The 24,890-nt window shown below is 39.2% G+C and overlaps 3 protein-coding genes and 2 long non-coding RNA genes across 6 annotated transcripts in view; 2 read left to right on the plus strand and 3 right to left on the minus strand.

The window, feature by feature from the left end:
- Positions 1–384: 384 nt before the first annotated feature.
- Positions 385–2,732, minus strand: LOC110044003 (QRFP-like peptide receptor). The gene has a single exon (XM_020749511.2). It carries the CDS (start codon positions 2,604–2,606, stop codon positions 1,584–1,586), a length of 1,023 nt encoding a protein of 340 aa, XP_020605170.1. The 5' UTR covers positions 2,607–2,732; the 3' UTR covers positions 385–1,583.
- An 8,120-nt stretch (positions 2,733–10,852) lies between these two features.
- On the minus strand, positions 10,853–12,965 carry LOC149103722 (uncharacterized). The gene is made up of 2 exons (XR_016202040.1): positions 12,358–12,965; positions 10,853–11,452 (listed from the first exon to the last, which is right to left on the minus strand). It is a non-coding gene; the product is annotated as an uncharacterized LOC149103722 (long non-coding RNA).
- LOC149103723 (uncharacterized) lies at positions 11,987–13,995 on the plus strand. Its single transcript, XR_016202039.1, has 2 exons — positions 11,987–12,429; positions 12,997–13,995. It is a non-coding gene; the product is annotated as an uncharacterized LOC149103723 (long non-coding RNA).
- A 1,056-nt stretch (positions 13,996–15,051) lies between these two features.
- On the minus strand, positions 15,052–16,373 carry LOC110043997 (allatostatin-A receptor-like). The gene has a single exon (XM_020749508.2). The coding sequence runs from the start codon at positions 16,277–16,279 to the stop codon at positions 15,248–15,250; it is 1,032 nt and encodes a 343-aa protein (XP_020605167.2). The 5' UTR covers positions 16,280–16,373; the 3' UTR covers positions 15,052–15,247.
- Positions 16,374–21,001: 4,628 nt separating this feature from the next.
- The window catches only part of LOC110043996 (neuropeptides capa receptor-like), a 5,140-nt gene continuing 1,251 nt past the window's right edge, over positions 21,002–24,890 (plus strand). The window contains exons 1-2 of one of the 2 annotated variants that reach the window (XM_020749507.2): positions 21,002–21,236; positions 24,209–24,890. The exon at positions 24,209–24,890 is cut by the window's right edge and continues 1,251 nt beyond it. In XM_020749507.2, the coding sequence (XP_020605166.1) occupies positions 24,252–24,890 (639 nt within the window). In that variant the 5' untranslated portion in view covers positions 21,002–21,236; positions 24,209–24,251. Of the gene's footprint in view, positions 21,237–23,848; positions 23,996–24,208 lie in introns of those variants that run through there. The other variant, XM_089273678.1, reaches the window with a different exon arrangement.

The raw sequence follows: 24,890 nt of genomic DNA on the forward strand, positions 1-24,890 counted from the left end.
CTTATAATATATATAATAAGCCATGCCATCGTGAAACATGGTTTATTTCCGAAGTCATAATGAAATTCAGTTGGGTCGCTTATGCCCTTAAAGAAATAAAACAAAAGCTACAAGTTTGAATAGAAGCAATAACTCCATCACATGGTGAATGCATGTCGTCCGCAGCTGACCAAATAATAGTCGTGAAAGAAGAAAACCAAATGTATGTATCGCTAACATCTAACGCAACTGCGTGTCATGTATCTTTTCAGTTTTATTTGTATTTATCTCTCGAGATTTTGTTTCAAGACCAGTTTATTACGGTTTCGTTCGAATTATCATTGATTTTCGTTAAGAAACGAGCACTGTTTAGGAGTATGGTGCGAACAACAACAACAACAAAACAACAGCAACCACCTTTATTAAACACGATTTGGTTTAAGGCAACATATTTACTTGAAGGGTCGTGTATTTAGTTAAAAGTTTATGAGTAACAGAAATAGGTACAGTAATAATGATAATCATATACGTATTCATTCACATTAACAAAACTTAAAATGTGTTAATTTGCTTTTGAATCGAGGACGCATTAAAGTCTAATTGTTTAATAAAAACGTCTTTTCTACCTTTGGCATAGAATTGCGTAAATTTATCAGTATAGTACCTGGATGCAGTGTTCCGAAGTACAGCATGGTGTAAGGGCGAATATATAATTGATATATAATAACTACATGGCAAACTGCGGATCTCAAGATAACAAGGAAAATTGTGATGGGTTCCCTTGCAATACGAACCGTTAAGATGGACCGCTAACGAAGAAGTTTCGGCGAAATTCAACTTCTCCCTCAAAACATTGCGCTCCCCCAAGATAAATTAAAATGTTTAGACAGGATGCCACATCAGCCTTAGCTGGTTTTCACCAGGGTCCTCTGTCCTGATTGAATTGGAATTTGGAGGGCTGGTTTTTCAAGAGGAAAGAGAACCGGAGTAGCGCTATAGCCGAAGAGAAACCCTCGGAGCAACGAGAGAACCAACAACAAACTCAACCCACCTATGAGACAGGTGGGAGGCGAGGGCTCTAGCAACTGCGCCAGCCCTGGTCCCCATATTCATTTGTGGCAAATAATTAGAAAATTAAAATCCTCTTTAGCAAAACTTTCCCAAAACAGATCTCGTACAAGTTCAAGAAACATTTATATATATTCATACGACAGTCGATCGTACGTATGTTTTGAATATAATACGGAATTAAGCGAAAAGATGTCTAATTTCATTTACATATTACACCAAACAAGCACTTCCATTTTCCCCAAAGTTTAAGTTTCCTCCTCTTGAACTTAAAAAAAAAAATGTTCGTAATCACACGGGCAAGTTCTGTTTTAAATAAAAGTACACAATTGGCAACTTCTTATGTTCAAAGCATTAAAGCTTTCCTGCTATCTTGACCATCGTAAAATTTAAGAATCGATATGACGCTCCTGAGAAAAATGCGTAACATACAGATCAAAGGTTTAATCGCAATGGTTGCAGATTATGACAATTGTTTGTTATAGAGACAGTTCTTGATTAAAACATTCGTCCGAAATGAATTAATGCATAGTACATTACTCAGTAAGCTCGATAACGTCTGTTTGTATTGAGCCTTGCCTACATTTGAGGCAAGAAGAGCTGCATTTGAACCGGTTTAACATTTCTTTCAGTGCCTTAGAAAAATTTGTGCTGGACACAAAGAGAATAACTGGATTAATTGCCGTGCCTAATGATGGAAAGATGTAGAAAAAGAACCCCGCAATTCGCAGACATGAATCTTTGGTATACACTGGTGGAAAAACCATTTTCAATAATACATAGACACACAGTGGAGTCCAGCAGAGGAAAAATACTATCACAATAGATATGAAGACTCTCATGACAGTCAAATTCTGTTGACGATTTCTAATTGTGGTGCTTTCCTGTGCTTCGCACGTTGTCGGTCTTGAGTGTCTCAGACATTTCATGATTCTGGTGTAAAGTACAGTTATTGTTATCAGCGGCCCACAGTAGAACAGTACAAATCCAATGGGAGTGTATATGGAGAGTTCCTTTTTACCCCATGCAAATCTGCAGAACATCTGTTCACCCTGTTGAACGATTTTTGAAAAGGGTATAAAAGGGATAGCAACCAATAGTGAAATGATCCACGTGAGTATTAGTAAAACAGCTCGCAATCGTTTTGTGAATTTTTTAACCTGAAATGGATGCACAATGGCGATGAACCTTTCGACGACAATCAACACAAGGCTCACAATTGAAACCAACTGAGAAACAGACCTGGAATATTGTCCCAGTTTGCACACTACCGTAGCCATTGGTTCGTCAATCAGGTGTTTCTTTGAAAGCATCCCTTCAGTAGCGTACAGCGGCCAGATAGTCAAGGAGGAAAATAAATCGGAAACTGCCATGTTGACGATGAAGTAGTTTGGGCACGTTCTGAGAGTGGCGTTCTTGAAAAAGGCTATGGTAACCAAAATGTTACCGACAAACGCCGAAAAACTGACAAAGGTAATAACTGCTGTAAGCGTTGATGTGACGATTTGGAAACACTTTGGGCGACCGTCAAGAGCGTCGAAACTAGCGTTGTTGTCCATGATCAGATTTCAATAAAACGTGATGTCTGTTCTATTTCAAATAATCTCGGAGAACGCCTTGAAGAATTGCTCACGTCACCGCACGTCACTGACGTCAAAATTGGCAAACTCTGAAAGTAAATATATCTTATTAGATGTGTTGGCCCGGCTACGGGCTCGTCAAAATACGGCACAACTCGTACAAACATATACCGATATCACACATCAAAACATCTAATAAGAGATTTATTGTTCAACTTCTCTAGTCAATAAATCTGCCAGCGAAATAGGGAGAATTCGACAGGTTTCGTGACGTGCGCTGACCCGTCAAGCAGCTTTTCTACTGTACAAATAGCTACAATATCGCTGCATCATGATTTGTACTTGATATTTGTTGCAGTTCGATAATAAATAGGTTTTATAGCTACTCTTCTGAAAATTAATTATCTTTTTCCAAAAGGTTGAGCACTGTTGATTAATAAAAAGCCACAACAAAAGTACTAAAATTATCTTTTACACATGTCGTGGACAAAAGAAAACATACTCATTTAGTTGTGCAGAGCTTAATATGTGATCGAATTTTGCCTGCCGTACCCAGGCATCGCAAGCATTTGCAAATAATCAAAATAATCAAAATAATAATAATAATAATAATAATAATAATAATAATAATAAAATCAAAATATCGAAAAAAAAAAAAGCTCCGAAGGGTATTTTCTTGATTTTTATCAATCATCCTTAAGTTTTAGCTAGTTTGAAACGCGTTTAGTATATATTTAGCATTCATATATACCTGTCGCTTCTTTGTTTTTTTTTTGTTTGTTTGTTCCTTTGTTGAACATCAGCTGAACATGCTTGCCGTGCGAAATACAATTTCTGACCTAATGACAAACTGAGAAGCAATGATCAATTCAGTAGAGGAAGGAAATCGCTCCTTATTTTAAAATCGGTTCTTATAGCAGCCCCCGCAAGCGATCCGTTAATTCATGCCATTGTCATGACAGAAAGGATATCACTTGTGCAATATCATGTTAGTTTCCACGTTCTAGCTTTTAAATAGAAATTCGCTAGAAGCAAGAACAAATCATTTCACTGATATTTTGGAAAATACAATCAAACTGAAATCAAAATTCCATTAAGTTGAATATCAGTACGCCACTGTTTTCTTGCTACGAAAAAAGAAAAAAGAAAAAAAAAATCGACCGTGAAGATGTCATATCACGAATATCAATTTTGGTATGCCCGTCATCAAATGCTAAATTCTCTTGAATGGTTGATTCCAGTTTCAAGGTAATGAAGGGCTGTTAGGCAAAACGTTTTACAATCTTGAAGGTCTTAATCTGGACTATAAGTAATATAAGGTCGTTCAAAAGCGTACATTCAAATGAAGGGAGAATTATTGATACGAAAAACCTTTACATCATAATTCATTGCTATGGGTGCGACGATATCAATCAAAGCTATTCTTTTTAACGAAAAGCTTAGTCAATATTGTAGATAAATATTGTGACAAAACTTTGTGTAATTTTGTATATGTACGGTCAATCAATCAATCAATCAATCAATCAATCTATATTAAAACACGAAATATTATCATAAAAATGGTCTCCCTGGGAGTCGTGTGAAAAATTACAAAAAGTGAATTAACTATATTAACAGGAAAACATCAACTAACTAACATTACATTATATTACATTAACTAACGAACTATTTAACTAGCGTACAATAAAATCCAGTGTAACAAAACTTTCTTTAATTTATAGTGCACTAAAAATAAACTTTCCCATTCAGTGAGGTTTTAAACACTTCTAAACTAGGCAGGTGTCTGATTTCCGAGGGAATCTTGTTCCACAGAACAGATCCTCTGTAGTACAGGTTTCCTTCTGCACATTCAGTTCTTGGTCTGAGGACATAGCAATTTTCTAACCATGAAGCAGCTTGCCCGACCAAGCTCAAACGGGAGGTGACAGTCGTTCATATTAACGTTGGGATAACATCTCTTTGAAAAATCCAAACCAGTCACATAATATGTATGAGCATTTCAGTTTGGAGTGAAGAAGGAGTTCCTGGGTGAAATATGGAGAGCAATCTATAGCATCTTTTTCATATTACGTAACGGCAGTCACGTTGGTATCGTAAGGCAATCTTGTGAGCTTTGAACTCTTTGCTTTTGTTCCGTTCTATGTACCCCAGTAAAAAATGGATTTATAACTGACGTTCGAATTTCGCTATTATCTAGATCAGTTAAGCTACGCTTTTCACGGCCTCTCTGTTTTTCAACGCACGCCAAAGAAAAAGCGAGCGAAGCAAGCCTGATCATGAAGTACGTGGGGGTGAAAGCGGGAAGGTGAGCGAAGCGAGCCAAACGAAGAACCCCGTCTAGTTTCCCGTTTGACGCTGGCATCCAGTTCTCTGGCGATTCTATTCGCGCGTTCAACGATCGAATGAAAATACGAGAAAATAGAGCGCCGTGAACAGTGTACTGTTAAGTAGGCTAATCGGTCTAAAAACCTGCACAAACCAAATATGTAATGCTAGGGATGAAATCGAAAAGGAAATACGAAAAATAAGCCTTATACGTAGAACTTGGTCATTTCACGTTGTTTTTTTGCAGAGGACGGCTGCGATATGTACAAGGATTTATAACACACGTGCATAGCGAATGTGCTGCTCATTAAACCTTTTGTTTGGTGACGTTCTCACTGCCGTTGCCAGCGTGATTTGCCCAAGCTCCCTAATATTGACTGAGTGGGAGGGCCGCGCGGGAAAATATTTGGCAAAGGTCAGGACGTATTATTCATGTCGACAAAGCTAAGTATTTAACACCAGCTACGGAAACTCGAACCCGTGGATCTCATAACTTTGCAAAACAAAAAAGGAAAAAAAAAATGATACATGAGTTACACGTACGTTAAATGCAAGGTTATTGAATGTCCAAACAATGGCGTGGTGTATAAACAAATATGATTTTTCTTGTGATGAATGCTACAGCTGATAAAGCGTCGTCGACATAGTCCTGAAAGAAAGCTTTGGAATATGGTTTCACTTAACTTGGTCTGGCAGGCATTTTAAGTTTCTTTGTTTGAACATGTGCAGCGAGCTACGGTTAATTTTCAAGGTGAAAGTTTAACTTTTTCTCAAGAATTGGTTGAATGGGATGTACATATTGTGATAGTACCTAAATTTAAACAATACTACAGCCTGTTTTTGTGCCTACTTCTTTGATGTGTTTCAGGATATTACACGGCAGACCGAAGATTTGAATTTTTATTTTCAGGTGGTAAAAATAATATTGTCGAGGAAAAGGTTGTTGTTATTCATCGTGGTAGATGCAATAATAACGTGTATTATCGTTTGTCTCACGATGTAGTCACTGAGATGTAGATCGCGACGTTTCGACTGCTTACTGCTAGTCTTCTTCAGGCGATAAGGTCGACTGATTGCACGGTATCATTTATATCACAAAGGTCGGCTGTGATTGGTGCATTTCGATCCTCCTATTGTTCCGTTGTTCGGGCGAGTAGCTGTTCCCTCAGTGGTCCGCTGTTGTACCGTTCTCCTGTTGTTGTGTTTCTTGATCGTGGATATCCATGCTTCAGGAATTTCAATTCCACTATCCCTGTTGATGTTGTTAGGGTGAAGTCTTATGTGAATAGCTTCCTTGACCCTACGTGTGTACCAGTGAGGATCTCGATCAATAAACTTGACCTCATTCTAGATAGGATAGTGGCCGGTCTCGTGGGTGTGTTCAGAAACGGCGGAGGTCTCGGTCCGGCGAGTCGTATATCCCTGTCGTGTTCTTTGATCTCTCCTGCATAGATCTCCCTGTTTCCCCGATGTAGACTTTGCCGCACTCACAGGGAATCCTGTAGTCAACACCATCTTGTTTAGCCGGGTTGACGGTGTCCTTTGGTCGCACTAAGTGTGACCGAAGTGTCGTGTCGGACTTAAAGACGGTGCGAATGCCTTGTTGTTCTAGGCAGCGGCGGAGAGACTCCGAAACTCCTTGGACATAAGGTAAAACGGCGGTGGATTTGCCAATTGTGTCGTGTGTCAACACCTTTGCATACGACCTGTCTGCTTTCTTGGCTAACGTATTATCTCCTCTTGCAGGTAACTCGAACTTCACAGTGAAGAACTCAACTGACTTCGCCTCCACCATCGCCAGTGAAGAGATCCAGGACCACGAGATCATGGTGTCTTTCGACGTAGAGCCACTGTTTACCAACGTACCGATCGAGGGCGCCGTACAAGCCGCGCTACAAGAAATGGAGAACGATGCAGGCCTGGCTGACCGCACGACACTTACACCAGTTCAAATCGCGGACCTCTTGGATTTCGTATTAAGATCTATGTACTTCCAGTACCTAGCGTATGATTCACACCACCCTCAGTCAGTAAAGCGCGGTATTGTGAAGTGCCTGTACGACCGGGCTAAACGTCTCGTGACCAAACCATCAGTGATCGCTGGAGAGAAGAAACATCTGTCATCTGTACTTGTTTCTAACGGATATCCCTCCTCTTTTGTACAGAAGATCACAAAGGCACGAACAACTCCAAGAAGAGAGCCTGTCGCGAAATTTAAATCCACCGCCGTTTCACCTTATGTCCAAGGAGTTTCGGAGTCTCTCCGCCGCTGCCTAGAACAACAAGGCATTCGCACCGTCTTTAAGTCCGACACGACACTTCGGTCACACTTAGTGCGACCAAAGGACACCGTCAACCCGGCTAAACAAGATGGTGTTGACTACAGGATTCCCTGTGAGTGCGGCAAAGTCTACATCGGGGAAACAGGGAGATCTATGCAGGAGAGATCAAAGAACACGACAGGGATATACGACTCGCCGGACCGAGACCTCCGCCGTTTCTGAACACACCCACGAGACCGGCCACTATCCTATCTAGAATGAGGTCAAGTTTATTGATCGAGATCCTCACTGGTACACACGTAGGGTCAAGGAAGCTATTCACATAAGACTTCACCCTAACAACATCAACAGGGATAGTGGAATTGAAATTCCTGAAGCATGGATATCCACGATCAAGAAACACAACAACAGGAGAACGGTACAACAGCGGACCACTGAGGGAACAGCTACTCGCCCGAACAACGGAACAATAGGAGGATCGAAATGCACCAATCACAGCCGACCTTTGTGATAAAAATGATACCGTGCAATCAGTCGACCTTATCGCCTGAAGAAGACTAGCAGTAAGCAGTCGAAACGTCGCGATCTACATCTCAGTGACTACATCGTGAGACAAACGATAATACACGTTATTATTGCATCTACCACGATGAATAACAACAACCTTTTCCTCGACAATATTATTTTTACCACCTGAAAATAAAAATTAAGTAAAAAATAATATTTTACAGACGAGCGCAGCGAGTCAACAAAATATCGTTTTTAACACAACAGAAAAAAAACGGGAAATGACGTCGATCGTCATCAGTATCCTCGCAAGTGGCGATATGGAAAAAACGCAAATCGGTCACCGGATGTAACTTCGTATGGATTTCACAACTGGTGTTATTTCAGTGAAACTCTCGTGTCTATATGATAAAAGAGTGTTATGTTAAGGTTACCCTGTTTAAACTGTAAATGCCTTTTCCCCTAAATTAAATTGAAGCTTACAGAGCTGGTTATCAAGCTATACCAACAATTTTGAAATAAAATGAATTGCCACATTTTTCACATCCTCTAAATACGAACGTCCGAATCACCTTTTGAAAGCTACAAGTGCGTTTTGCCATATTCAGTTGCAGTGAAAAGTTACGGAACATTTTCGAAAGAGGATTAAAAAAAGTGGAGGCAAATTCGGAGACACTTTTCTGTTGTGTGTATGTTGAACTATCCACTGTCTAGATTTGACGCCACGGAAAACAGATCTAGAAACAAAGGGCTTGGAATATTTTCATGTCATTTTGAGGAATGCTGATAGATGGTGAATTTGACCCTGAGCTGTATGGCGTCTACTTAGTTGGTCCCCCACCCACCCTTTCACGGTGTATTACTTGACGCTTTGTCCTCCCGCCCTAATCCCGTTTTAGAATCCCCTATCTTGATAATTACGGTAAAGTCCCTAATTGTAAAATTACTGCACACTGGGATGATTGATTGACTCAACAAAATCATAACGACAATATCGTGTCAATGTTTAACTTGTAAAATTAAAAATATACATATATCGTTTACGATAACTATGCGGACGCAATTTGTAGTGGTAATAGATACCCTAGGGATTCTGCAAGTGACAGTGTAAAATAATTTACACGCGTTCCATCCCATCACTCTAATATAATCGAGGCCACGAAAGTGAAGAGGTTGGCGTACCACTCTCCCACCCAGAGCGATTCCCCGTAACTTATTTATAACAATACCCAGGGTAGGGTATTACACAGATGATAATAACAAGAGAAGATCAAGGTAAGAGAGTGGATCCACCATATAGGCCTTACATCCACGGTAACCCCTGGTACCCAGTTCTTCCTAGGATGTTACTAGCACGATGCGTGAAGAGCCAAAGCGACTTTTTCGAAACTACCTGAGATGAAATAGCGTGAAATGTAGTGAATTGTCATTTTAAGATCTGATTTTCAAAAGAAGTTTCATTGCACAGGTTTGCGTTGTGCTCGTTTAGCTCTTCATTTTTTGGCCGTTCATTCGGTTTTAGAGAGTTTAATAAACAAACAACAACGGCAACGGCAAAGAGTACAATTGTTGTGTACGTGCACGTGTGCGTGTGCGTTACAAGTATAATTCATTGCTCATTTCTTTGCCTTTCTTTGCCTTTCTTTGCCAAACAGCAACGTGAAATGACCACGTTCTGTGCATTCTACAGAACGTGAAATTGGACCGCCAATTTTTAAAATTTCTTCTTGGAAATTTTGACGCTGCTTTATGTATTAGTCTGTATTCTGTTTAGGATGTTTTTAAATTTTTAACGTTGAGTGTTTAATAATGTCGTACTCAGTCAATTAGTTTAGGCGCAACATCCCCTCCAAACCCAACATTGAAACACATCCTCCCACCTCCGTTTCCCCAATAACAAACTCGTGCAATAGACCCTCTCCCTGCCTTGATAACAAACTTTTCCATTAATATACTCTCGAAGAAAGCCCAGCCTAGTAACAGGCTCGTAGTGATGATGCCGAAACCGCGCTTGAACGATTTGTAGTATTTTTGGTGATGCACAAAAGCTTTCTTTGCATCAACAGAGACTTCTTAATAAAACTAGGAAAACAATGTAAGCCAGCAACGTAGTCTAGAGGAATAAGCCATTAAAAATGAACCCCGAGTTTAAAATATTCAGGCTGAAACTTTTACGGAATACCATCCGTGATGGTTATTATAATTGTTATTATAATTTCAACCTGAGTGGTATTTTTGAGTAAATGACGTCATGTACTCCCATTCTCAACCAAGCCTTGGAGCAGGGAAAATTAATGGCGGCCGTAAATTCTCGGAAACAAAGGTTCAAAAAACGTAATTTCTAATGTTCGCAATAATTTGAAATCTGGCAAGATGTCTAGAAAAGACCTATTGTGTAGAAAATGTGAAAAAAAAATGGATATCGAGAATTTGATCATAGGGGTACTTTAAAATTTCGCAAATTTCAGCTTCGATAATCTTATAAAACATAAACAGTATAGGCACTCTACGCTATACAAAAAGCAGTATCCACACCGGCTTTACTTCAAGAGTTGACGTCGACCGGTAAAGTTTTTTTTTCAGAGGTGGAGCTCATGAAACTTTGTGACCTTTCGCGGTATGTAAAAGCTCACCACAAACAGTTCCCTCGTTAGCTGCTTTGTCAAGAACAACAGTTATGAATAAAAACAATAACTTATCATTCACTGATGCACTGTAGTCCAAAGCTTTATAAGGTGGATATATTTTTATTACTGCATGACCTGCGGCCCTCATCAAGCAAAGAGCCCACAACACAATGTTGATGTTGATTCATCCAAAGTAAAGCCACTATTCCAGCATTGTTTTGTTTTGTTTGTTTTTGTTTTTGTTTTTTGTTGTTGTTGTTGTTTTTTGGGTGGAGGGGGCAAGAAGGAGCCCGGCAAATTAAATAATGACTTCCCACTTCAAAACAATGTGGCACCAGTTGGTATTTTGTCAAGTGTTCCAAGGAATTTTGGCCAAGATTGTATGTACATGTATAGCGATCATGACCTGAAATGTATCAAGACTAAGAGAGCGGATGGGGAACTTCAGCCTTTAGAACCCCGTAATAATTCAAGCACAGACATATTTTGAGTAGAAATTTTAATGGTTCAGTATCTCATATAGTGTGAACGTCACAGCGCACTTATATTTCAGTGACTCAACAATTGCGAGAAGACATGCACTAAACTTGATGACACATCGCGGCAACTTTTACTGATAAATTTATATTTAACGTTTGCATCGCTCGTTCGCGGCATCAAAGCGTCAACTGACTGAAGTGGCTGAACTAACAATAGCTATTTGGGCTAGCACGCAACCGTTTCTTCACTGAAACACAACGAAAAGACGTTCCAGTGCAGACAAATATACAAGCTCAAACCTTCAAAAGCAAGATTGTGGTATTGTTTTTTAATGCGACATTACTTTTGGGTTGTGCAGGAAAACGTTAGTTCAAAATGAAGCGTGCTCTTGGCATTATACTTGTGATGCATGTTTATCATTCTTTCTACACGGCATGAGAGGTCTGTATCATAGACACACGGTTAATGCAGTTTGCGACGAAATCAATGATATATTCAAAACAGAGAATATGGCAAAAGGCGGTTTCTTTGCAGGTAAAGTTTAATTAGGGCAAGGGGTTCGTCGATTAATTTAAGTTGGGCTCCTGTTGGAAAGGTCAGAGACCTGCAATAAGAAGGGAGAATTCGGTTAGAACAAAACAGTCATATTAAGCCTGAATACGCTTGGCAACGATTAGGGGCGCTTTTATTATGACTGGTTTCTACTTGGTGGCATACGTAGCTACTGACGTAATTCAAGTTAACTTTGCAATAACCGGCTTACCATCCGCTGATCATCACTTTTTCGTTTGAATTTTTTGTTGGCAGTGACGCTTATCATCATCAGAAGGGAACTGATTTGCAGTTTCCTCCAGGGAATAAACAGAAACAATTTATACATATTATGGTATATGTATTTCTTACTCACTTTATTTGGGTAGCGAAATGGACATAAGAAAACGTTAGTTTCTATAAGAAACAATTCAGCACTTCCGTGCGCTCTTCGTGTACAGGTTGTTTTTCTGTAGAGCTTTTTATCTCTCGATCAATACGACAACTCTTTATCAACTGATGCTAAAACTGAAGCTACAATATCGGTATCACACAAAGGCCCAATCACAGGTGAACAAATTACTCTCATCTTCACGACATAAGAGAGATACATAGTCTAAGAACTTGTAATATAAAAACGGGTGAATGATTCGCCGAGCTAAGACTAAGGGTGTTATCAACAGGTTGCATAGGCTCGCTGAAGGTATTACCGGGCAATTTTTAAATCATAGACACTTAAAGGTAAAATTAACAGTGTTTCTAACAGGTTACATCTTTACCACGGTAAACTATATATTATGCCATGGGGATGACCGCAACTTCTTCACTAATGCTTAGGCCTTGTGTGGTACCAATATTGTGACATTACGTGATAAGGTGTGGAAGTATATACGTATATGCTAAACCGTCCGAAAAAATATAACTACTGGCTGAAAATATCAGTCACTTTAAAAAGCTTTAAAAAGATGTACCATATACCTGATCACTGAATTGACTTGCTGCGGGCTGCATCAAGGGAGTCAGTTTGAGAGTTGAAACCGTTGACTTTAGGTGAGTACCATTTGGCTGTTTTACGTAGGAAAACAAATGTAATTGTTTACATGCATTCATCTAAACTAGATTCTTCGTTCAATTCAATATAAACTGCAAAATACATAATTATGAACTGACCTGTAAGTATTGCTCAACGATTGACCACCCTTAGCTAACCTTTGCAAGCTTTTAAAAATATATTATTCACGTGATTGGTTTTAATGCTGGTTAGCAAAAACTGTCTTGCCTCGGTGAGCAGGTCTTGTTGGGCATGATTGACTTGTATGGACTGTCTGGCAGGATTTCTAAAGCTATTTTTTCAGGCAAACATATTATGTGGCCGTAAGGCGAAGTTCCACTGTAATGCTAAAATTCAGTGGCGTTATCCGCGAGCAAAAAGAGAAGAAAAGAAATTACAACGACAGAGGAAGATTATACCTCTTTTCACTACACACACACAGCAGCTTCTTCCCAACTCCTCGGGGCTCGCTCTGCAACGAGAAATTAGTTTATCTTAAAATCAAACAGAAAACAATATAGGCCCTTTTTGTTTGTTTAATTAATCGATCGTTTGCTCATTTGTAGTGAAACTTGGTGGACACGCCGCCGTCATCGTCAAAGAGACGTTAAAATCTTGGTGGACAAACTGGTCCAAGCGGCTCCTTTAATAAAGCCGTTGCTGGTAAGCAGGAGAATGAGTTGATGACTGGGCAGGGGAAGGAGGTGTTGTAAGCCGAGAGGTCGAGCAGTATGGACAGGGCAGGGAAGGGACTGGAGACAGAGTTGGAAACTGAGGACGAAAATGAATTAAATGTGACTGACTTGGAGAATGAAGAGAAGAGTGAGAAAGAGAACAAGCTAGATCTAAATGAGTTGGAACATGAAGTGGATAATGAACAACTGGAGTACAAGCTTGACATTGATGAGTTATTCAAAGACGACGAGAGCGATGAGCAAGAGGAGCAAGCAAGATTTGGCCGAGTCGTCCGAACAAGATAACGAGAATGCTGAGCAGGAGAACAAGCTTGACTTGAATGCGTCATTCGAAGATGGCAAGACTGCTGAAAAGGAGGATGAACTGGAACCGACTGAGGTGAAGAATTAAGAGCGGAAGGTGTAGCAACTAACCGATGTGAATGTTTCTAAGGATATTGGAAGCTCTAGGACTGGCAAAAACCCAGCCGGCGCTTCGACCGGCTTGCTTCACATTGTATGCGCATGTACCTTTTTCTATTACTGCTGTTGCTATGAAAACGAACTATATATCATTGCAAAGAGACTCTATAGAGAGGTTATTAAATGTGAAGACATCCTTAGTTTTGATAGCGAAACGCTCTCTTTCTGGTTTAGGTAGAACTGAACTAGCGCTAGCTCTCAAGCGCTACTCACACTCAGCTTTAATTTTCATCATGCAACTAAACCATTTTAACGAGTTAGTGAAGTTCACGTTTCAAGCAATAGCAGAACTTGTTTCAAGAAAGTGAATGGCGCCTAATGGCGTTAGTAAAAGGTGATTACAGTCAGCACTGTTAAAGTAGAAATGGCTCTGACAGCATAAAATGAAATCGTAATTCGTTTCATGCATTCGATGCTTCCGTTGTTGGGTTGGACGAGCAGCTAAACACCTCCTATATCCATTAGCACTTGGTAAACAAGGCTATAGTGCACTGAACACAAATATCTCCCACTTAGCGAAATCCTGCCAACTTCGTTAGACAATCATTTTCAGGCGAATGCCCGTACGAAATAACTTAACATAGAAACCTTTAGAAGAGTGCTTACCAATAACAAATTTACTATAGTTCGAACTGTAGAACATTTGCCAGTGAAGGCGGCGGAATCTTCATTGTTCAATCCTCACAAAAGCCACCCCCGCTATCATTATCCGCTTTTTGTTCGTGAACACAAATATCTTTTTTGTTTTTTACTATATGTAGTACGAGGAACAATTAGAAAAGGAAAGGAAATCGACGTGTCATTTGCCAAACTATCTTGCGTATAATAACAGGTGAAATATGTATCAAGCTTTTCGTAAACACACCAAGTAATTCAAGTTTATTATTCAGCTCATATTTCTTTGTAAGACTAAGGCTGTGAATTATTGTCCCGAAGCACAGCTTTTTAAAGCTCTGATTCCGTTTAGTTAACGCAGCCACGCGTTTAGGTAGGCAACAAATCAATAACTTTGAGGCGAAAAGAAACAACAACTCAAAATTTTGACCGCCATTCGGAATAAATGCCCAAATGGTGTTTTGACAGATATCCGTTGAAGGACGCCTTCAATTCAAACTTTCCGATTTCTTTTATCGCGTCATAAATTAGCGTGAGAACTCAAGAGTGGTGCGAAAAATGTCACGCGAGTACCTGTAGGGATCTGTTCAACTGTCATTTCAAACCTTAAAACATCCAACAATGCTCAATGCTTGATTTATGAACCCCCTACCTATCAAGCTAAGTATTTGTCAGTTTTAAAAGCGCGATCGAGCCTGCAGAGTTGGTAGACAGTTAACCCTTAAAATTTTGATTTTATAAATGCAATTTAATGTCTTATAAAAAAAAAAAAGGATGGATCGATGGCGTTAATGATCCACAGCTTTACTGATCGCAGGGTAATAAAAAAAAAATACCAAACGAGAAAGAACAAGTCATTGAGTTGGAATTTTATTTATCCAAATTTGCCTTTGCTAATGGGGCAGAGCATACAAACATAAGAAACCCCTAAAAAAGTATTAACGGTACGATGCAACACCACTTTTCTGCTCAATTTGCTTTCTGTTACTTAAATCGAGGGGGTTTTAGGCCTGCGACGGTTTCATTTTTGAGCGCAACTTTATTTTCAGGGTTGAACTACTTGTAAATCAATAATTTGTCTTTGCGCTGATATCCGCCCACTTCTGCAACAACGCTTACAGAACAAACTCGTAAACATCTCTTTCAGTAAACTCGAGAATCGTGAGCTGGATACGAAAAGAATCACAGGATTAATCGCTGCGCTTAAAGATGGAAAAACGTAGTAAAACAAACCTAAAAATAACTGACATGTATCTTTAGCAAACAGCGAAGGGAAGACCACTACAAGCACTATATAGACACAGAGTGGAGTCCAACAGAGGAAAAAGGCAACGACAATAGAGATGAAGACTTTCATGACAATCTGGTTCTGCTGCCTATTCTGAATTCTTATAGTGTTTTGCCGAGTTTGATCCATCGGTCTTCGTTGTTTTAAACATTTCATGATTTTGGAATAAAGTACAGTTATCAAAATAAATGGTATGAAGTAAAATACTAAGAACCCGACAGTATAGAATGTGGAGAGCTCCATCGTGTTCCACGAGGATGAAAATTTACAAAAGGTTTGACGACCTTCCTGCACGATCTTTGCAAACCAGACGTACGGAAAAAGAGTCGAAAGTGGAAAGATCCATGAGAATAACATTAAAACTGCTCGCAGGCGTCTTGTTATCCTTATAGACTGGAAGGGGAGTACAATAGCAACGAATCTGTCAAGGACGATCAGTTCGAGGCTAAGAATTGACACAGCCTGCGATACAGCCCTGGAATACAATCCCAGCTTGCACAGAATTGTAGCCATCGGATCGTCGATCACATGTTTCCTTGAAAGCATCCCATCCATGACGTACAGTGGCCAGTTGGTGAAAGCGGAGAGTAAATCAGAAACTGCCATATTGACGATGAAGTAGTTTGTGCTGGTTCTGATAGTGGTGTTTATGAGAAAGACTGCCGTCACTAGAATGTTGCCGACAAATGCGGAAACACTAACGAAGGAAATAACTGATGTGAGCGAAGTGGAAACGACATTAGAACAAGTTGATTGAACCTCAAAATCAACAATGCTGCAGTTGTTCATCTTTCTTTGTCCGATGGTTTTGTTTTTTTTTTAACTTTGTAAGACAACAGCCTACGTTGCCTTCACCATCTTGTATATTCACCGGAAGATATAATGGATATTCACCTGCCCGTCAGCGTTAATTTAATGCAAACTCCAACAGACGTTCTATGAATAACTTGGAAACATCAATTTGGCGTGCGTTTCACGTCATAGACGAAACCTGAACTATGTGAATGTAGCTAAATTAAGTTACACTAAGATAAAAAAGGATATATCAGGCTCCAGTACGGGAAGTATCGCCATAGATAAAAATAGAATTACTATATATTGGTTTAGAAATGCTAAACACTTTGATCACTTTTGAAGCAGTCTACCAAAGCAGTTTCCATACACGACAACAAAACTTAAGTCTCGTCGCAGCATTAGACTCTTACATCAGCAGGCAGTGTAAAATATTTCCGTCAAAGAAACCTTTTTCTTAAGAGAATGGAGGCTAATTTGCGCGTCTTCTGCGTCAGCTATAACATCGACATAGTGTAAGCTAATAATCTTCCTGTTTTTGCAATTGTTTGAAATCAATATTCCATAAGCGACAGCGAGTTACCTGCAGTGTTTTAAATTATAAATTTAACTCAAAACAAATGAGTAGTAGGTTAAAAATATAACTGCAATGGTTGTTTTCGAATAAAAATGAGTTATTAGCTACAATGAAATTTACAATTTACAAGACAATCCTGAAGATCGAAATTCCGCACATTTCGATGAAAATAACTTGTATATCAAATTTCAACCAAGGTACAGTAGAACCCCGGTAACTCGAACTCTGAAGGGAAACGAAAAACAGTTGGAGTTATCGGGGTCGATTGAATATCCAACTTTACATGTTAATAATTGATAGTTTACTGACAGTTTTCAGCACTGCTTCAGTATACAGTGACAGCTTAAGGCACCGCATCCGGTATCACTCATAACATTGGGAAATGACTGTCAAATATGTAAACGGTCGGTTGCACTAATTAAACTCAAATTGCTGTGGTGTTAGTTTTGAGTGTTTTTACCGATTAGACGACAAGAAAAGCTAATGGGATGTCATCCCTAGTGAGTTACATGAACGAGAATTCGAGTTATCGGGGTAAATTGTTATCAAGGGAAACGAAATTTAGTTCGAGATAGCGGGGGAGTTCGAGTTATCCGAGTTCGAGTTACCGGGGTTCTACTGTATTTACATGATGTTAGTCTGCCAAAGTTTAGGCAAAAATATTGCGCTTCAGGAGCCCAAAATTGTTGCAAAAGCGAGGCGTTCGTTTACCCCTGACTGAGCATTCATTCGAAGCCAATGGAAGAGTTCTTTGAGCCTCAAGAAGCAGACTGCAATTCCAAGAAGCGACCAAGGAACCCTTTCTGTTATCTCCTTTCTCAGCTTGACATGGACATTTTAGTCAGCTTCAGCACTCCAGGACAACTTACATGAGTATTGGAGATCGCCATCTGCTCTTGAGGCCATGTATCCGTTAAAAAGGGGATTCACAAAGGATTGAAATGGCTACCCTGGAAATTCAAAAAAATAATAATAAAAAATAAAAAATAAAAAACCTTTAAGTTAAATAAAAGTAACTGAAATCGTCACAGAATGTATCCGGCCGGAGTACAGAGGTACACCAACCGCACTGTAACGGCTGTTACCTAACCGTCATGGGAGCTGCTACACAAATTTACCAGAGATTGATTCGATGTTTCTAGAAGAAAATACTTAACTTACAGCGTTGCTGCCATAGCAAGAAAGTGATAATGTCATTATATATGCGACTCAGTAACTTTCTTGACATCCTGATCGAAACTTTTACCTTGGTCTAATATATCTCAAAGGTTGCACTTGAGACAAAGTCAAGGCAATTATATTCTGGTAACACCTTCCAGCCCGGTCTAGGCTTCTTTCCAGTGACTGAGTAAGCTATATTTCGGCCAACATGCACATAACCAAGCTTTCGATTATTTTTCGCTTGTCGATTTCTTTGAGGGACAATATTATCGAGGACTTGAAACTAACTCAAGAAGACCTTGCCCTTCAGTAAAATCGACTAGAGAAAAATAATCGAAAGCTTGGTTATGTGCATTGGGGCCAAAATATAGCTTACTCAGACACTGGAAAGAGGGTGGTGAAGGGTATTTTCGTGACTCGTGATCGGCCCTTTTTTTCCCGTGAAATGTGAAATGGCTAATTTTTTCCTCGTGAATCGTGATTTCCATAGTCGCCGTGAACCGTGATTTTCCAAAACGTCCTCGTTTATTTTCCGTGAAGCGTGAAATACCAACGTATTTTTCGTGAATTGTGAAAGGGCTGCTTTATTTTCCGTGAAACGTGATCTATACCCCCACGCCCCCCCCCCCCCCCCTTACCACCCTCTGGAAAAAAGCATAGACCGGCCTGCCAAAACTTTGATTTTGACCTACCTACAATTGATTTTCAAGGACTTGGACTATATTTCCGAGTCCCAGGGACTTGAAACTAACTCGAGAAGACTTTGTCCTTCAGTGAAATCGACAAGCGAAAAATAATCGAAAGCTTGGTTAAGTTCGTACTGGCCGAAATATAGCCCCTGTTAAACTTACTTAGAAACTGTAAAGAAGCAGAGACCGGGCTTCTCAAACTTTAATTCCTCCTATTTAGGCTTGGTTTCCAAGAGCTTGGACGATATTTCAGAGTCCCAGGGACTTGAAACTAACTCGAAAAGACCTTGTCCTTCAGTTATGTCGAGAAGCGAAAAAGAATTGAAAGCTTCGTTATGTTCACGCTGGCCGAATGATATAGTCCCTGTCAACCTACTCAAATACTGGAAAGAAACAGAGACCGGGCTACGCAAAAACTTTTATTTCCGCCTACTTAGGCTTGATTTCCAAGAGCGTGGACAATATTTCCGAGTCCCAGGGACTTGAAAATAACTCGAGAAGACCTTGTCCTTCAGCGAAATCGACAGGCAAAAAAAAAAAAAAAAAAAAAAAAAAATTGAAAGCTTGGTTGTGTGGTTTGTGGTCGAAATATAGCTTACGTCTCCCCCAGAGTAACAATCGCATTTGTCTCGTCAATTATCTACTGATGCTTAAGGTGACCGAGCTGACTCTACGTGGACAAAAGCTTTTCTTGTGCAGAAAAAAAAATATTCCAAGGTGCCTTTGTCCTGCCTCGAAGAAAGTTTATATATGGAAAGCAAATTAAACATAATATGTCCGTTGCAATGAAATTGTCACTCACATCAGTGATCTTAAAAAAATCTCTCCCTTTACATTTCACTACACCTCCGGGTCTATTAACGTACTAAGCTTTAGCTAACATAAATTTTGCAAGTTTATATTTACTTATCCTTTCAATAATGTTAATAAAATTACAGTTTTCCGACGTTTTGGTGTTTTTAAATAGTTTTTGCTTACATCATTATCAAGGTGAAAATGACAGTTTTATCGTGGTGTGAATACAAATTAGTGGAACTGGTATAGAGCGGTTTTCAGTTGAGTGTAGTACAACCAAAACCAAACCAATTACTTACCAATTAGACTGCTCAGCCAATCTCAAACCGTAGTAAAACCTAACCAAAACCAAAGTAATTGCCTGACTACTTTCGACACACAATTGAAAACCACTCTAATAGAAATTTACATGTGATCTCAATGAAATAATTTCGCGCGGATAGAGTCAGTTGCACGGTATAGTTGGGTTGAGATCTTGAATTAGTAACATTTCGTGGATGAGGCAATCGAATGTGCTCCTGTGCGTGTTAAACATGTGCCTTCTAATGGACGAATTCACGGTACTGTGTTCAGCAATACGATGATATAAGTGTCAGCTGGAATATTCAACATAGTCCATATCACATAGACCACATTTAAAGGAGCTCACGGTCACGGTTTGCGCATATTGAAAAGGTTAGCCTCAATTTTTCAAATTCGTCGTTTGTAATCCGTGTTAATCTTCTCCATCCTTAGCCATCCTTGTTCCTTTATGGTTCATCATTATCTCTTTGGCGTTTTTCTATCTTATTAAATTGTTATTTTCAGGTTCCTACCATTTAAAGGTAATTTTGTATGTGGCCAAAATAACTCAAAATACCGTGATTGAGCTCCTTTAAAATGGCATAAAACGCATTGTTCGTTGAGGGTTTGTATGGATTTTTTTTGTAAATTCCGTCGTATGGGACTGTCCTCACCTTCGATTGTCGATTCTCTGACAATGTTTTCCGCAATTAATTTTGCAGTCTAAAGTAATCGTCTACTCGCACCTGCTTTTTAACGCTTCTATCGAATTAGAGATATTCAATCGCTCATATTTTTCACCTTAAAAATTGCCACCGGAGAATGAATAAAACAACCAGAACACAGTCGGAGCTTTATTTCCCTGAACTAATTATATCGACCAATGCGTTCTGTGTATGTGGCTGGTAAAGATAACTGATGTAGTACTTGATGTACACATACACATATGTACGTGATGTGTACCCGGGGGGAGACTCGATACCCTAAAAGATACCATCGCAAAAGCTTCCGCTGTGGACCTTTTAAGGCTGAACATTCTAAGAGGTACCAAAACCGCTTTTTTAACCCCGTAAAGGAACGACGAGCACCTCCGTCATTTTAATGTGGGAGCCCTCTCCCCATCCCCCCCCCCCACCCCCCGGAATATGTGTACGTGATGTGTAATTAAAAATTGTGGTGCCATTAAGTACATCTTTTCTTTATCTCTTTTTCTTCTTTATTTATTCAAAGTAATGCCCAAAGATAAAATCAACTGAGAAGCAAGGTTGCTTACATCAAGTATTAAAAGCCAAACCCTTCCTGATCAATATCATGACTGCAATACGTACGTTTGCGGAAATCCCCCAATTGTAATTCCTCCTTTTAATTTCTAACTCGCGTCAGACATTGATAACTGTTGTTTGTACGGGGTAAAAGTTTGTATCAGTGGTTGGTTGCATGGAGTTTAAAGGTAAGCACTGGTATACACTCCAAAAGCTCTTACTAGGTGTAGTTTCACTGATTTTTCTAAGGTGGGCGATTTGTAGGCCTCTGTTCTATGCCTTCTAATAAATTGAAAGCACCCTTGTTGATATTCGTTGAAATTTCATTTCACTTCTCACTCTTAACTATAAATTTTCTCTCTTATCGAGTCTTCTGTAAATTCAAAGTAGAATTGTGATCATTTGCATCATTTGCTTTGGAAGAGACTTTCAAATTTGAATTTCAAAATGAATTTCAAAGCGAAATTTAATTTGTTAGTAAAATTCAATATGATTTAGTTGATAGAATATTAAACGAGAAACAGCTGTATTTGTTAATGAGAATTTTGATAATGAGAATTAAGGACTCCGAGATCACGCAGTACTGTTTACCAAGTGTCGATATGTGGACAGTAAGTATATTTTGGCTTGATATAAACACCTTTATATCAACCTGACCGACATCATATCTTGTACTTTCTAAAAGGTTTAAGATACCGAGCGAATGTTATCTCGCCATCGCCTCGAAATTCTATGGTTAGCCAAATGTTGCAAAATTCAACAACTTGGACCTTCATATTCAACAACTTATATTTATGTTCAACAACATATATTTATATTCAACATTTTATATTTATAGTCAACGATACGCATTTTCTTTCAACTTCAACCCAAATTATTTTCATTCAACAAAAATATTTGTTCAACTTCAACCAAAAATAATTTCATTCAACAAAAATATTTGTTCAACTTCAACCGAAAATAATTTCATTCAACAACAATATTTGTTCAATTTCAACCCAGATTATTTTCATTCAACAAAAATATTTGTTCAACTTCAACCAAAAATAATTTCATTCAGCAACAATATTTGTTCAACTTCAACCACAATTATTTTTATTCAACAATAAAGTTCCCGGACATTCAAAATATCGTCATTCAACAAAATTCCCCGTCCCACCCCCTGAACTACCCCGAACGCTGTCACAAATCCCTAGTGTTTTGGGTACCCAAAACACTGAAAGCGTAAAACTGATGCAAGTGAAATCATCCACAATTCTGCTCAAAACCCATTTATCTTCTTACGAAGCTTTGTCTCAATAAATTAAAGCGTTCTTTAGCTTGATATAAACACAATACGTCTCTGAAAATAGTCGCAATTCATAACAGACTGTCTGATCCGAGTCCGCAGTTATAACGACATATAAAACCGAATTCACGCGCCAAAGATCCTTGTATGAACATGCGCTTGGTGCCTATCGATAACCCTTGAAATGCACGTTATTTAAAACGAGAAAGGCGCTTTCTAAACCTCCGATAGTGCGGCGATTAAAATCAATATGCGAACGAACGGCCGTCACGCAATATGCAGGTCTCAAGCTGTGACCGACCTCTGTATGTGTTGCCTGTCGGAAATAAACTCTGGCTTAGACTTGTTTGTCGCTCTTTCCTTGACCATCTCTCCTAGTGTACGTAGATTTTGCCGGGGAACAGTTCTCTATGCCATGAAATAAGTTTTTTGCCTCGGAGACAAAACCAAAATAAATATAAATAAAGTATAGACAAGGCTAATCCTTGGATACAGGGAAAGTCTTAGACTTGTTTATTTCTCGCTCTTTCCTTAACCATCCCTCCTATTAGATTTTGCAATTAAAGCAGTTTTTTCTTCGGAGACAATTCTATAAAAAATGCAAATAAAGTAGACAAGACTACGTCCTTTGAACACTGGGAAAGTGGGATACTTAAATCCCTGGTGATATATGGGTATCCCTTTCCAATATGCTTGTTTGTTATCGTTTCTTTAATTCAGGGTAGCCAAATCGACCGAGAATTAAAAGGCAAAGCAAACCTTTTATATCTTCATCTTATATATTCCGGCAAAATCTACATATACTAGGAGGGATGGTAAAGGAAAGAGCGACAAACAAGTCTAAGCCAGAGTTTATTTCCGACAGGCAACACATACAGAGGTCGGTCACAGCTTGAGACCTGCATATTGCGTGACGGCCGTTCGTTCGCATATTGATTTTAATCGCCGCACTATCGGAGGTTTAGAAAGCGCCTTTCTCGTTTTAAATAACGTGCATTTCAAGGGTTATCGATAGGCACCAAGCGCATGTTCATACAAGGATCTTTGGCGCGTGAATTCGGTTTTATATGTCGTTATAACTGCGGACTCGGATCAGACAGTCTGTTATGAATTGCGACTATTTTCAGAGACGTATTGTGTTTATATCAAGCTAAAGAACGCTTTAATTTATTGAGACAAAGCTTCGTAAGAAGATAAATGGGTTTTGAGCAGAATTGTGGATGATTTCACTTGCATCAGTTTTACGCTTTCAGTGTTTTGGGTACCCAAAACACTAGGGATTTGTGACAGCGTTCGGGGTAGTTCAGGGGGTGGGACGGGGAATTTTGTTGAATGACGATATTTTGAATGTCCGGGAACTTTATTGTTGAATAAAAATAATTGTGGTTGAAGTTGAACAAATATTGTTGCTGAATGAAATTATTTTTGGTTGAAGTTGAACAAATATTTTTGTTGAATGAAAATAATTTGGGTTGAAGTTGAAAGAAAATGCGTATCGTTGACTATAAATATAAAATGTTGAATATAAATATAAGTTGTTGAATATGAAGGTCCAAGTTGTTGAATTTTGCAACATTTGGCTAACCATAAAATTCTTGGCTCAGCACAGTAGAAGACAAACAGTTTACTAGCGAAAACCAAGCTTCGGTCGACACAAAGGTACGTCAAATAGGTCTCTTCACCTTATTTAGATCTTTTGAAATCATTCTTCAATTAAAATATTGAACAACAAAGGATTTTTTGCTGTGCGCATTGCTCGAAACAGCTGAAAGTTTGGGATTTAACTTCTCATAGGAAGCCGCAAAAGGCAAAATCTATTTGTTAGGGAGATCAGCAGAATTATTCATTTAAACATGTTGTCCTTACTCACAGTGTTGTGGTTGAAGCATAACCGAAGGTAAACAGGATCATCATCATGAGCAACTTCAATCAAACCGATCCTTATGATTCTGCGTCGTGCCCGTACGCCGTTTCCATTCTCTTCACAACTGCCGTGGCTATAATCAGCTTAGCAGGTTTAATTGGAAACATTTTGGTGATCTTCTCAGTTTATAAAACTCCAAGTCTGAGGACAAGCACCAACTATTACTACGTCAACATGGCGGTGTCAGATCTTATTGCTAGTGTCACTATCTGGCCGCTGTACCTCACTGATGAGATCATAACAAGCAGTGGAAGTCTTCTCCAGGAACCTCATGCAACTACTGCGTGCAAAGTGGGAATTTTTTTCAGACTGGCATCGACCATAGTGTCTATCTTAAGCTTGGTGTTGATCGCTGTTGACAGATTCATCGCTATCGTATTTCCTCTAAAAGCAACATTGATTACATCAAAATTGAGAGCAGCTTTCCTATGTGCCACATGGTTGATATCCACCGTATATTGTTTCCTGGCGCCTTACCATTCCAGAGTGCGAAAAGTCGGACGGGAAACATTCTGCAGATTTGCTTGGAATGAGTTGGCGAGTACGATCTACTTTGTAACTGGCCTAACGTTGTTTACTGTCACACCATTGATCACAATTATTGTTCTTTATCTTCGTATCATGCGCTCT

The sequence above is a fragment of the Orbicella faveolata genome, unplaced genomic scaffold (genome assembly GCF_042242905.1).
Source record: "Orbicella faveolata isolate gen_17 unplaced genomic scaffold, um_ofav_v1 contig_35, whole genome shotgun sequence".
Classification (NCBI taxonomy): domain Eukaryota; kingdom Metazoa; phylum Cnidaria; class Anthozoa; order Scleractinia; family Merulinidae; genus Orbicella; species Orbicella faveolata.

Coding starts and splice junctions, on each gene's coding strand:
- LOC110044003 (XM_020749511.2), bottom strand. CDS start 2,606: ATGGACAACAACGCTAGTTTCGACGCTCTTGACGGTCGCCCAAAGTGT.
- LOC110043997 (XM_020749508.2), bottom strand. CDS start 16,279: ATGAACAACTGCAGCATTGTTGATTTTGAGGTTCAATCAACTTGTTCT.